General features: G+C 46.1%; 1 protein-coding gene across 5 annotated transcripts in view; it reads left to right on the top strand.

Moving 5' to 3' along the window:
- Window positions 1–14,763, top strand: part of SIPA1L3 (signal induced proliferation associated 1 like 3) — a 129,431-nt gene that overhangs the window by 64,995 nt on the left and 49,673 nt on the right. For 4 of the 5 annotated variants that reach the window (XM_044305305.1, XM_044305309.1, XM_044305306.1 and 1 more), the window contains 2 exons: window positions 8,883–8,972; window positions 12,627–14,233. In XM_044305305.1, the coding sequence (XP_044161240.1) occupies window positions 12,805–14,233 (1,429 nt within the window). In that variant the 5' untranslated portion in view covers window positions 8,883–8,972; window positions 12,627–12,804. Of the gene's footprint in view, window positions 1–3,573; window positions 3,623–8,882; window positions 8,973–12,626; window positions 14,234–14,763 lie in introns of those variants that run through there. The other variant, XM_044305307.1, reaches the window with a different exon arrangement.

Consider the following 14,763-nt stretch of genomic DNA (forward strand, 5'->3'; position numbering starts at 1 on the left):
GGTGTAGTGTGACGTAATCGGCGCAGGCGCACCTGAGGAAGGAGCTGGCAAGCGCACATCCTTCACTCAGTATGCCTGCGCCAATCGAGGAACGTTACGGCGCAGGCGCGGGAATTCAGCAGCAGACGGGGCCAACGGGAGGAGGCGAGCGCTCACTGGCCCTATCAAGAGGAGATGGGGCGTGTCTAGATGCGGCGGCTACCAGCAAGTACACGCCCAAGTTGCTGGTAGTGAAGAAATTTGCATATGATAAAAGTATGATTTTTACAAGAAATAAGCCACAGACAAGGGTAGGACATGTATGATTGCACATAGCTAATGTCGGCTAATGAAAATTGCACAATGGGGGGTGACAAAGCCCTTTAAATGGATGCCATTATAGCCGACACATGCCACTTTGAAGCCTCTATTTAGCGTATACTTTGGGAGCTTTTCCTGGCGTATACGTTGAACAGAGAGGCCATTACCGCAGTGTGAATGGAGTTGGCGCTGGGCGCTCACCATGAAGAGACTCCGAATAAATCCTGGACGGCGCGGTGGGGCAAGTATGAGCCGTCCAACAAAGGAACTAGACTTCCCAGAGCCTGGCAGCTGCTCCTGTAAGGTGACACTACACGTATAGTTCTGGGAAGGTGGATGCATGTTCCAGCAATTCTGCGGGATTGGATGTTGTGTTTTTTTTTTTTTTTTTTCTCTTTAAACCACAGATAATCATCTTAAAGGGGCAGAGTCCAACCGTCCCCACGCAAGTCGATTTCCTGGATGGAGTTTATTAGCTCATCGCACCCAACCCATCTAAGTGTGCTGCTGCAGACGTGTCTGGCCAGGTCTCTAGATGTTATTCATAAGGAAGATTGTACGGAGGGGGGTGCGTTCTGCACAGCTGGCTCTTAAAGGGTTAGCGCTCCATGCTGCATAGTCTGGGATTACACCTCCCCCTCCCTTATTACAGCTGCTAATAAAACGTCCCTTTTGATGTAATGTGAGCAGCTGGTAGTATGGGCCGGCGGCCAGTGGCAATAAGGGTGGAGTTAGGCCTCTATATAATATATGGAGACTAATAATGCAGATGTGGGAGCCCTGTACGAAAGCTTGGGGGGGTCACATTCATTATAGGGCCCGTTCCCGTAAGACTCCTTGTCGGGCCAGGTCAGTCGTACCTGCTGCGGCACTCCAGCTGTTGTGAAACTACAATTACCAGCATGCTCTATTTTTATTTCTATGTGAGCAGAGCAAGTATGCATGCTGGGAGTTGTAGTTTCAGAGGTTGCCCACTCCTGTATCACTATAGGATCCAAAACTGAAAGTGTGTATAAGAATTATCAGAATGCATTAAAACTGCACCAGTCATCTAGCTGAAGAGGACAAGAGGAGTATTGTATATATACGGTTGTTTTAGCCAGCAAGTTATTTCCAGCATTATTGTCAGTAATGCTGATTGGCTGGAGGGAGGGTGCCCTCCTCACAATGCTCCTCCCAGTGTCCTTTTCAGCCGGATGCCAGGTGTACTGTACATCTTTCTAAACTCTGGATTTGGAAGCTGTAATTTGAGCACACGTTGGCACTAGCTGCACTTTAACACTGTGTGCCCGTCTAGCTTCTGTACCACACAGTATAAGGGCTCATGCACATGACCGTATGTATTTTGCGATACACTATGTCCATGTGACATCCGTATAGCATTTATTTTTATTTTTTTGCGGATCCATTGTAACAATGCCTATCCTTGTCTGCAAAACGGACAAGTATAGGACATGTTCTATCTTTTTTGCGCAATGGCCATGCGGACCTACTGAAACTGAATGCACACAGAGTAATTTCTGGGGGGGGGGGGGTTCCGGTGTGAAGAGGCCGTGGTGGTCCAGTGAGCCCTGCTGCCTCCTCATAGCTTACCGAGCACAGCACCGTACGTTGTGTAGTGTCTGTACTTGGAATTGCAGCCATGCCCATTCCCTTGAATCGGACTGAGCTATGGCTAGGTCTTGTGAGCGATGAACATGCCGTCGCTGGCCTAGAAAGAGGCCGTCTCCTCCTACATCTGATGACCCATCCTGAGAATAGGCCCTAAAAATCCTGGACAACCCCTTTAACTCCACAGCAGGTTACTCCAGATTTCACGCTCAATGCGTAGTGAGTTCAGTGGCAAATCCGTATCAAAATCTGCAACAAATCTACATGTAGTTCAGGCGGATTTTGCCCCAGATTTTTTTATTTATTGCTTCCCCCCACTGAATTTCTGACCCATGTTGAGGGGGTCCTTACAGGTACAACCACGCGCGGCGTTCATTCTGTGCAGAAAATCTGCCACGTTTTACGGTACCGGCAAAGTGGATCGGCTTTCAGAAATCTCACCCGGCAGACTCCTACTGCGGGTTATCAGTTTGCAGCATGTTCATGTTTGCAGCTTTCATCATCTGCAATACCAAAGTTGAGAGCGCCAGAAGACCCGCTAAAATCGGACCAGTTCAGGTGGATTTCGCAGAAACCCGCTGCTGAATCCTCTTTCGTAAAAATGAAAAAGTTCTCCAGGATTAGAAAAACATGGCACATTGAAGTGAATTGAGCTGAGCTGTAATACCACACACAACCTGTCGACAAGTGTGGTGCTGTTTCTGGACAGATTAGATTAGAGTGAGCCACCATTGGGGGGAAGGGGGGTTGTCTCTGATTTTTCTGGCCTTCTTCGTGATTGATGACTCCTGTAAAGCTCAGTCTGCATTATTCTGGGGTTACCATAGTAACCTTAGCATTACTCAATGAATGTGGGCATTGCGGTATTTAAAAAAAAAAAAAACAACAAGATAGTACCTGTTCCAGTGTTTTCTGCCTGTATAGCCGCCTACGTGATCACTCCAGTTAGTTATGTCACCGGATGTTTTCTTTTAGTTTTTTTTTACACTCTGGTACAAGACGAACAAAGATATATAAAAAAAAATATCTGTTTTTGAAAAAAACACAAAAACTGTCAATATAGCTCTGATCACAGCTCCCGTAGGGGTTGTCACCTGGTCATTTGTGGTGAGATGCTTCAGCAATACGACGCAGGAAAAAAAAAATATATATTTTTTATTTTGCAGATTTTGTTTTTTTTTTAGGTTTTTTAAACCCTAAAATAAGGGCTCGTTTACACGAACGTGTGAAGCCCGTGCTGTAGACTGCAAATTGCGTCCGTGGGGCAGGCGCATGGGGATTGCAGACCTATTCACTGGAATGGGTCCCCGATCCTTCCGTTCCGCAAAAAGATAGAGCAAGTTCTTGCGTAAGCACGGAACCCCAGAAAGCACTGCGTAGTGTTCTGGATTTGCGGACCCATTGAAATGAATGGTTCCGCATCCGTGATGCGGAATGGCCACGGAACAGTGCCCGTGTATTGCGAACGGGCATCACACGTTCATGTGAACTAGCCCTAATTTGTAATTGATTGGGCAATGACTCAGGAAGGGGTGTTTACCATGTTCTTCATTTGATACTGGGACCTGGAGTCCACAGGTCACCGTCACACCTTCGGCAGAGGCTTAGTCACCAACCAGTGTCGTAGATATGAGACACCTTTTGACGCTGCCCGTTTTCCATGTAGGGTAAATATGGGAGAATCCAAACTGCCCGCTACCTGTGCTGATAGGTGAGAGATGGGTAGACGGGAGGGAGCTGTCGGTGGCGGTCTCAGTACCTTTATTATGAGGCATTGTGTGTGTTACGTATTTATGTTGCTGTGTGTCATGATGACAAACATGTGTTTTCGTCTTTTGCTATGGTCCTATCCGCCTGAGTATCTGTGCGCCGCGTGCCAGGAAGTCACCGTGAAAGCCTTCGAGTCTGTTTACATGCTCCTGGCAGCTGCGGCCGTTCCCTGCCGTCCACCTGCTCTTTTCCTGCTTTTTCTGCCAGTAGCAGATTGCTCTGCTCTTCACAGTTTCCATGTAAATACGTTCTCATTAGATGAAGCATGTGAGAAAAAGTACAGAAAATTAGGTCACCGAGATATTCCTTTTAATGTGCCGGCAAAGCGAGCCGAGCGAAAACGGTCATTACTGTATCCAGACCTGCCAATTTTTTGCCCTTTCTGTTGTTGCTCCTATTAAAGGTTCGACAACAGTTGGCAAAAATTCCTATGACTATTTTTGTCAAGCCCGGGCGGAGGGAAATCTTCTAGATCAGGGATCCCCAATCTGCGGCCCTCCAGCTGTTGCAAAACTACAACTCCCAGCATTCCCTAATAGCTGTAGGCCGTCCAGGCATGATGGAAGTTGTACTTTTGCAACAGCTGAAGGGCCAACGGTTGGGCATCGCTGATCTAGATCGTTGCGAATGTTGACCAGACCTCCGAATCTATCTACAGATGGGTGTTTGTGGTTTGGGCTGAGTCATATTTTAGGCTTTTACTCACAAATTAAAGGTGTCTTTCGGGAGTAGAATAATGACCTATCCCCAGAATGGGTCCTCAATGTCAGATGGGTAGGGGTCCGACACATAGTACCACCGCGTTTTAAAGAGGCTGTGGCGCGCTGGTGAGCTCTGTAACCTGCTTGCAGCAATCCAAGCTCGGCGCCGTACATGGCATAGTGGCTGTGCTTGGTATTGCAGCTCAGGACCACTCACTTGAATGTGACTAAGCTTCGCCCAGGTCATGTGACTGATTAACGTGATGTTACTGGCCATAGGAAGAGGCTGCGGCGCACGCTGGAGCGCCACAGCCTCTTCAAACTGATATGCAGAGGTGCCAATAGTCGGACCCCCACCAGAGTATAGGTCAGCAATATTGTACTCCTGGAGAATCTCTTTAACGACCCATAGGTGGCACTAGAGAGCCGGATTTCTTCTGGCGGAGAGCTATTTTGCATACTTTCTTTTAATTTATATTTTCCCAGGGAGCATTGCTGCACACCGGATTAATTTTCGTAATGAGATTTTTTTTTTTACCCTCCAGGAGATCTCTACATTAGGGTGCATTCACACAACCGTATGTATTTTGCGGATCTGCAAAATGGACAAGAATAGGACATGTTCTATCATTTTTTTGCGGGACTGCAGAACAGACATACGGGTGCAGATAGTGTGCTGTCCGCATTTTTTACAGACCCATTGAATTGAATGGTTCCACATCCTATCCACATAAAATGTGGATGGGATGCGGACTAAAAATCCGGTCCTGTGAATTCTCCCTAAGGCTACTTTCACATTCTCGTTTGGTGCGGATCCGTCATGGATCTGCACAAACGCTTCCGTTCAGATAATACAGCCGTTTGCATCCGTTCAGAACGGATCCGTTTGTATTATCTTTAACATAGCCAAAATGGATCCGTCTTGAACACCATTGAAAGTCAATGGAGGACGGATCAGCTTTCTATTGTGCCAGATTGTGTCATAGAAAACGGATCCGTCCCCGTTAACTTACATGTGTGCCAGGACGGATTCCGTTTGCCTCCGCATCGTCAGGCAGGCAGCGTTTTGTTGTCTGCCTCCAATTTGTGATATTTAGGCTACGAGGGGCAGGTGATTGATCGGTGTTCGCGCCTTCACTCCTCCAGACGAGCTATTGACTTCCCAACTTTCACGCTTGTGCGGAGATCGATCTCTTAAGCTCTCGAACACCGAGAAGGGTGTAAGTAATATAGAGAGTCCATTACATAACTATAGCATGAGGTGCAAATGCAATTAAGGCAGTGTCCTGAAGAGCTTGCAATCAAGTAGAAGAGGGGAGAGAAGGCGGCAGGTGCAGTTTTATTTTCTGGAAAATGACCCATACTATGGATTCCGCTTGTTTTATCCTCAGTCAGAGTTTTAATTTTGCTGGTTAGATCACTGATGACTAAGTAGCCAACTTACAGAGCTTTCATACTCAGTCACTCCGGCTGCTTAGAAATGTACACTTACAAACATCTAAAAAGTCAAAATTCGGACATTTAAAGGGCATCTGTCAGCAGGTTTGTACCTATGACACTGGCTGGCCTGTTGCATGTGCTCTTGGCAGATGGAGGCATCTGTGTTGGTCCCATGTTCATATGTGCCCGCATTGCTGAGAAAAATGATGTTTTAATATATGCAAATGAGCCTCTAGGAGCAAAGGGGGCGTTACCGTTACACCTAGAGGCTCTGCTCTCTCTGCAACTGACACACCCTCTGCACTTTGACAGGGCCAGGCAGTGAAAACATCACAGCTGGTCCTGTCAAAGTGCAGAGGATGTGGCAGTTACAGAGGGAGCTGAGCCTCTAGGTGTAATGGCAACGCCCCCATTGCTCCTAGAGGCTCATTTGCATATATCAAAACTTCATTTTTCTCTGCAATGCGAGCACATATGAACATGAGACAGTTGGCCTCCATGTGTCCACGTCATAAAGCCATAGGCCCTCAGTGTGCCGCCATATGAAGTATGCAAATGATGTATGAACAGACTAAAAAGGTGCACTGTTTTTTCAGGTGTCGTACACCTTAGGGCTCATGCACATGACCGTATGTATTTTGCGATCCTCAAAAAATACAGATGACGTCTGTGTCTTGGCCATAATAGAACAGAATAGAATAGGGCATGTTCAGTTTTTTGGCGGAACGGACATACGGAAACGGAATGCACATGAAGTAACTTTTTTTTTTTTTTGTGTGCACCCATTGAATGAATGGTTCCGCATACGGTCCGCAAAAAAAGTGGAACGGATAAGGAAAGGAAATATGTTTGTGCATGAGCCCTTGCTGTGTGCACGCCGCTTGTACAGCAAGTCTCCATGCTTCACTGTTGTGACAACATAGGCAACTAGTGTGCCGCCATATGGTGAAACATGCAGACACGGTGTATGAAATGAAGTGTACAGTATAGGCCCATAGGTATATCTGATGGGGGCTTTACCTTTCCCATATTTTCTGGTGTCAAAAAGTGGCACATTCTGGAGGGACAGGGCCTGCTGTAGACATGTGCATCAAATATTAGGAAATACGCTCCTCTGGATAATTGCGGCGCTTCTCACAGCAGTTGGGCACGGATTAAGACAAACGTGCAAAACTACGGTTACAATAAATGTCCCCCATGATCTCCAAAACCCAACCCAGCAAGCTCGTGTCTCCATGTCTCCCGAAATAGTGATGCCCTCCTAATGAGGCTGTACCAGTCCTGAGAAGAATATCATGGCTCCTAGTGACTCCGCGATAATGAACCTTTGAATGTCAGTAAAGAAAGTTTGAGAGTTGGCCTGTGGCGGTATCGCACTTCTGTCACAGACCTTCAGAGCTGCGCTCTTCTATACGCCAGTTTTGCTTATCTTCCTTGCTTGACAGGGGCACAGTGCCCGTTACTATCTCATCATCGTGTCATCCCCTCCCCCGCCCGGCACAGTCCATAATTGTCTTTTTAGGTTAATTAGACAGTGAATTGGCCCTCAGCTTCCCTGGCGACAAACTCCGAGCTGCGAGAACTGGAGGCCCGAGATGGTTTCCGATGTCAAAGGCGCCGATGTGTGTGCAGAAATTTGATGACCGTTGTCATAGTGGTGTTTTTAGAAGTTTAACGCTTGTTCTCAGAAAACCTTGAACCTACAGATGTAGCAGAGCTGAATTTGTTGTTTCTCATTTGCCATGGTTTCTTTTTTTGCATCATTTTGTGCATCTGTAAAGATTGGTGCAGACATGAGTTTGTCTGTGATCTATATGGAGAGCTGCCTGTCCATCAACATCTCCCATCAGAGGAAACGAGAGATCAGGCATGTTGGCTCTCAATCCATCTGACCTTACAGATATAAAATGCAGCCACTTAGCCCCCTGCCTCATTTTCTGTGAGGCGGACACTGATGTGACGTATGAAGTACCATGGATTCACATATGTATTAGCCCCCATTGGATCCATCAGGATTTGTTGGGATCTAGTTAAAAATCGATCCGCTATAACCATCATGGCGCCTTTAAAGGGGATCTACCATGCTAAATTATTAACAGCATTGGGTAAGCATATGGGGAGAACACAACATACATACCTTTTTATTGTGGGGCTTTAATTATAAGGAGTGGTGAGAATATGAAATTTTCTTCTGCCAAATTGTGCTCTTGCAAGTGCCCAAGAGGTGGAGCCTCGCTGTGAGCTGCTTTCTGCACTGAGTTGCTTCACAGCCCCTCCCCTCCGCTCTGCTCTGACAGCTGTAGTGGTCTTCTGCTTGGATGCTGCAGCCTAGACTAAGAGCAGAGGGGATAGGCTATGAAAAACAACACTCCACAGTGAGGCTCCGCCTCCTGGGCACTTGTAGGAGCAGAATTTGGCAGAATAAAATTTCATATTAACACTACTCCTGATAATAAAAGCTCTATAAAACTTAAGCTTCTCCTGCTTTCCCCAGCCCCTGCCTAGTGCCATCAGCAGTTTAGCGTGGTCAAAACTGCTAACAGACTCCCCTTAAAGGGCACCTGTCACGAGGACCGACCCTTTTAAATCAGACATACTGGCTAATATTTAAAATAAATAATAATAAAATAATAATGTTCCAATATAACCCGTTTTATTTGCTGCACCGTTAATCATCACTGAGTCCAAGTGTTTGCATGGGTGTCAACATTCAGGACATTTTATTTTGTGCAAGGCAGTAGAATGTAAGGGTTAAATGCCCGAATTGTAAAACCTAAAGTTTTTTTTGGGGGGGCACTGATAACGTTGCGAAGCTGGGCCTTTCATTCACATTTACCATAGAGAAGCTTGCAGAATTATGATTGCAGCTCTGACCTATAATGTAGAGCGTCATTTTGCACAGGCAGTCCTAAGGCAGTGTTCTAGACACGCAGGGGTCGGTGTGAATGCAGGTCATGTACATGGAGGAATTATGAATGTGAACTCGCCATTTCCATTGTTAATATGACTACATGGTTTCAGTCACTAATTAACAATTTTTTATTTATTTTTTCTTTACAGGAAACCAGTGCTTTCATCCTTCTGAAGAACCTGTGACGTCCCTGCCCTATTTTAAGTGCCCCCATTGAAGAGAAGTAAGATGACGTGCAGGTAGGCGGCTCACATACCTGAGGTCAACATTTGGAGTCTGGTAACTACTTACTGTATCCGTCCCCCAGAAGTTGCCCATACACCTTGTCAGCTGTGCGGCTATCCCCCCCCCCCCCCCCCGATTCCCCCGTACACATGCATGCTCCGATTGGCAGAGTATGTATGCGTTTTCTGTGGTGAGAAAGGAGAAAGCTGCCGCCGGACACCTAGCAGCGGCTGATCTCCCAGGAGTCAACATGCCTGATCCTTCTCCCTCCGGACATTATCTTTGGGGGACAGTTGGAAGCTCCCCTTACACATGGATTGTCGGTCGACCCCTCTGTAATGGAGAGTTTGGCCTCCTGCACACAAACGTGTTTTTTATTTTTTTTCCGTTTATGTTCCGTATATGGACTGTACACAGAACCATTCACTTCAATGAATCCGCAAAAAAAACGGAAGGTACTCCATATGCTTTCCATTTCTGTTCCGTTCAGAGATAGCACATGTCCTATTATTACCCGCAAATCACGTTCCGTGGCTCCATTCAAGTCATTGGGTCCGCAAAAAAATAAATAAAAATGACTGCATCTGTATGTCTTCGGTATCAGTTCAGTTTTTGCGGAACCATCGATTGAAAATGTTATGCCCAGCCCAATTTTTGTATGTACTTACTGGTTAAACTTTATTGTATGCTTCTATTTCCGTTTGCGATCCGCAAAAAAACAGATCCCAAACGGAAAAACTGATCCGTTCAAAACCATACGGTCGTGTGCAAGAGGCCTTTGACTAATAATAATGTGTAAGACCCCCCCCCCCACCAGAGAGGAATCAAGATTGGCATGTTAGGTTCCTGATCCTTAGTTTCCCTTGCAGTTGAGCTGCCAGAGGAGTGTGACAGTGGCTTGTCCCCCTCTCCCATTTAACGTGAACATGCATGCTTATCTGATCTGAGCATGCATGTTTACGAGCAAGCTTGCTATATTTTTTTTTTTTTTAACATATCTCTGTTTCAGAGGGTTTTTTGGAGACCAAGAAATAGTTGTTCAAGGGGTTGTCCAGCCATTACTACCACAGGATAGGTCATCACTAGCTGATTATTTATTTACTTTATGCACTTATATAGCGCTACTGTTGAGGGAAGTGTCATATTCAAGTATATATATGTATATATGCCCTGAAATATATGCATGTATATGGGCCCTTTCAGGTAGGATGTGTATGCATACATGGAGATGTATGTATGCCCCCTTGGCAGCATACATCTCTATGTATATAATGTATATTATATGGGTGGGTTTCGTGGGCATGGGTACATATGTCTATGGATGTGCCCCAAACATCTATGGATATATATGTACCCCTATGTATACAAGATGTGTGTGTGTGTGTGTGTGTGTGTGTGTGTGAACATACAAACTCCATGCAGATGTTGCCCTTGGTTGGATTCAAACCTAGGGCACCAATGCTGACCACTGAGCCGCCGTGCTGCCCGTTGGTGGGGGTCTGACACCCCACATCCCTCTGATCAGCTGTTCTGGTGCAGCTCCATCAACCTTGTAGTGGAGGGCGCTTGTTACCACAGTGAGTGCTGCTTCCAATGCTGACAATTGGCAAAGGCACTGCACCCGAACAGCTGATGGGCGGGGGGGTAGGGGATGTTGGACCCCCATATATCAGCCAGTGATGAGGATAGGCTATCACTTAGTAAAGGCTGCCCAGCCCCCTTAAAAAAGTTGTCAGACTGTGGCATATCGCTAGGATCTCTAGAATGGAGCCCCCAAAGGGAATGAGCGTGCACAGCACATGCGCAGCCACTCTCCATTCATTTCTACGGGAGATCCAAAATTAGCCGAGCGCTGGCTTGAGTATTTTTGACTGTCCCATAGAAGTGAATAGAGCGATGGCTGCACTTGTGCGGTGCACTCTCCTTTCGTTTCTATTGGACTTCCGAAAATAGCCGAGTGCGCTTTGACTTGAAAGGGGCTGATGTAAAAAGAGGCCATGTGACCGATGTACAGTGACGTCTAACAAATGATCGTCAGGGTTCCAGGGTCGGACCCCCGGCTGATCTGATATTGATGACCTATCCTGAGGATAGGTCGTCACGGTCTTTTCCTGGATAACCCCTTTAAGGCTGGGTTGTAAAGGATACGTTAAACGGATGCCATACAGTGGCATCAGTCACCATAGGGTTCCATTGTTAAAAAAACTTATTTGTTAATATATACGTTTTTTGCTGGACTCTATGGGATGGCAAAGTGTGGTGTGCTACACTTCTGGATCCTCCCCCCCCCCCGACAAAGGACAACATTCCTTGTTTGGGTGGATTTCCTCCAGTTTCCGCCCACGCTCCAGAAGCCTACGATTGAGGACAATCCATGTACACTGCTGCGGAATATCTTGGCGCCATGTAAATGAGTAAAATAAAACCTCCTGTTTCTCCAGTTAAGTTCTTCTGCAGTTGACTACGGCAGTGCCTTCATGTTTTGTGCCTGGTATAACATGGGCATAATTGCTTGCAAAGGGTCATATCCACTATTTTAACTGAACCTCCAGCTGTGACAAATGTCTGGTACGTCTGAGGTCTGCACAGGTAGTCCCATTAATGTTTGCCTGGCTTGGATATTATGTCCTGTTTGATACCCAGAAGGGGTCCGTTTAAGATGGAGACCATATAATAAGAGTGGCAGCATCCATGCTGGTGTAATACCACACTTTATTACTCCACCAAACAGTGTCAACGTTTTAACCCACATGGAGGGTTGTTATCAGCGTCTTTAATGTCGGACGTTTGTCAAACCTGGGCTATTTGCTATGAAGGCCGTGTCTTATGCAGTGAAGGAAGCTAAGCTTCATATGACCCAGTCCATTTCTTCTCCATGAGTCATGACCGTTTAAGTCAGTGCCATTGATTGATTGTTTTAAAGAGTCCCATCCCAGCCTGAATTACAGTACCGTCCCAGTCTAATTTATGGTTTCAGACTGGGAAGTCTGATAATGTAATAGTCTCTGGCCTCTGTCTACACCTGACTGCTGAGCCATCGCTCTTCATCACACCTTCTTCATCTTGCCCTCCCGTGGAGGTATCCTGTTGAGCTACATATTTTCTGCCATACTTATTTTCTACATACAAAGAGCGCAGTAAATCCACCGGGTATGGCTAGACTTATAAGGCTGTGTTCACATATAAGTAGGAGCCCATCCACAGAAAACAGCTGATTCTGCAGGGAGAAGCCGCGTCCTGCTAGCGCCCACTATAGGTCAAATGTAGTATTACATGGCAGTTCTTTAGATGATTCCATGTAATACAAGGATGACTCAAGTCCTCCAGAATGGCAGCTGATCTTACGATGCTCATATGCCCTAATGTGGAAAAGGACAACCCCTTTGAAGTCTGTCGGTGACCACTGGAACCAGTTTTTAATAGGATCTAGTTTTGTTTTATATAGATCTCAAAGGGGTTGTCCTTTTCCATATTAGGGCATATGAGCATCATGAGATCAGCTCCTGTTCTGGAGGACTTTATTCTCGCCCAGCAGTGAAATACAGAAAAACATTCACCAAAAAATAATTTAAGTATTGTTGGCGTGTAACTTGCCCATAGCTATATTTTATTTGTTTTACTGGATTATGATTGCACTTCATTCTCTTTGTTTTGTTTTTTTCTTGCAGATTCCTCTAGCGTGATCTGGCTTCTCTCCGGACATGCCCACAAGCACCATTGTCTTGAGACAGATTACTTCATGTAAATTTGCACACACAAGGTCCCAATAATGGTTCTGCACTTTGGCTTATCCAAGAACTTTAATACAATTTTGCTCGATACGGATATTTATATCTGTATTGGAGCATGACAAGCTACAGACCCTACCAAAACGATGGAGTGGAGGCCAGCGGGACATCCATGAGAGCGAATGATGTCCTCCGAGGAGTGGATTATTATCCACAGGGCCTGTGGGGACAGAGCAGCAATGGCATGCAACACTCTACTGAAGCGTCCAAGTTTAGCTCTTTCACTCCGGCTATGCCAAAAATGGGAGTGCGTGCCAGGATTGCCGACTGGCCTCCTAAAAAAGAGACTCAAAAAGAGACCATGACCCCTAGCCCATCAAGGGAGATGGAAGGACCCAAAGAGTTCTACCTGCAAAGGAGCTTTCCTAATGGACAACATTTTCAGAGTAATGGGGGCTCTCCGGGATTTCGAGGCTTTCATAGACTGTCAAGGAAGCGGTCCAAAGACATTGAGTTTTTAGATGGTTGGCCAAGGTCTCCGGGTCGGACATTTATAACTCTCCGGAACAGAAGCAATAGTGAGACGACGCTAAGTGAATGCGATGTGGATGTATCTTTGGAGCCTAGGGGGTCAAAGCTAAGCAATGGGATGCCTCTATTCAGAGAGTATGGCAGCACATCTTCTATTAATGTGCAAGGGGTTTCGGAGCAGAGCCTATATGATATGCTGAAAGACTTAAGAAATGAAAAGCATGACAAAGGAAGTGATTCAACAATTAGGGGAAGTGGTCTTCTTCATGAGGATTCGAGCATTGCTTCTAATCTCAACTTGGCAGCAGGCTCCAGAACAGATCTGCGCAATGGACAGTATCAGAGAGACGACGGTACGTTAAAGGATAAGCAACGAAAACGGGCCACCAAGGGCGAGACCAACGACTCCTCCATCTTTCGAAAGTTGAGAAACAACAAAAGCGAGAATGAAATGGGAAAGTCATTCGTGGACCAGGATGAAAGTCTTAAGCCTTGGATCTGCCCCAAATCTTTTGCCCATTATGATGTACAGAGCATGCTCTTTGACCTTAACGAAGTAGCCGCCAACCGAAATTATGTTGCCCAAAGGCGAAACACTACAACGGGAGCCTCTGCGGCATCGGCCGTGTCCTTAGCAGTCTCTAAAGCTTTTAGTCTTGGCAACATGGACCCCAGTTTCACCAGCACCGAAGACTTGAACTTTAAGGAGAACCTAGAACATGACATGGGAGACAATAACAGCAACGACCTTCTTCTCAGCTGTCCACATTTCCGAAATGAGACCGGGGGGATGTCCGAGCGCAACGTCAGCTTTTCCAAGGCTTCTGCTGGCTCGCCGAATGGGACTGAAGGGGGCATCTTGGAGCCCTCTCTTTCTATATACTGTACCAATGCCAGTATATCTGTTTTGGAAGTTTCCAGGGAAATGCAGAAGACACAAGGGAGATTAAAACACTACAGTATAGAACATGTGGATTTGGGAGCCCGCTATTACCAAGACTACTTTCATGGGAAAGGTAGGATTGAAGTTTTCTTTTTAACGAATACTGTTTAAAGGGGTTGTCCACAATTAGTATGAACAGTCAATTTTTCCTCAGAAACAGTGCCACTGTTGTCCATAGGCTGTATCTGGTATTACAACTCAGGTCTGTTTACTTAAGGGGGGCGGGGGGTGCGTCATGGAAGCTAATGTAGTTTAGGCTCTGTTCACTTCATGCCTGGCACACGTTGCTTGTATGCTTTCATGTAAAAAAAAGGAAACTCCGCATCTTCACTTATTGAGATGTCTCCGACTAGATGACTTCACTTTTCCATACAGTTAAAGGGGTTGTGCCAAGTTTATAAGTTATCCCTTATCCACAGCTGATCTCTGGGGATCTGACCACTGGGCCCCCCACAAGAACGTGTAGCCAAGTACAGTGCTCGGCTATCTCAGACACTCCCATTAGTGAATGAATGGAGCAGCAGTGCGAATGCACAACCTGCCAGCTCCATCAGAATGGGGGAACTGGACCCCCGTGCTCTGTCATCTGGATCAATCCTACCC

The sequence above is a fragment of the Bufo gargarizans genome, chromosome 9 (genome assembly GCF_014858855.1).
Source record: "Bufo gargarizans isolate SCDJY-AF-19 chromosome 9, ASM1485885v1, whole genome shotgun sequence".
Taxonomy (NCBI): Eukaryota; Metazoa; Chordata; class Amphibia; order Anura; family Bufonidae; genus Bufo; species Bufo gargarizans.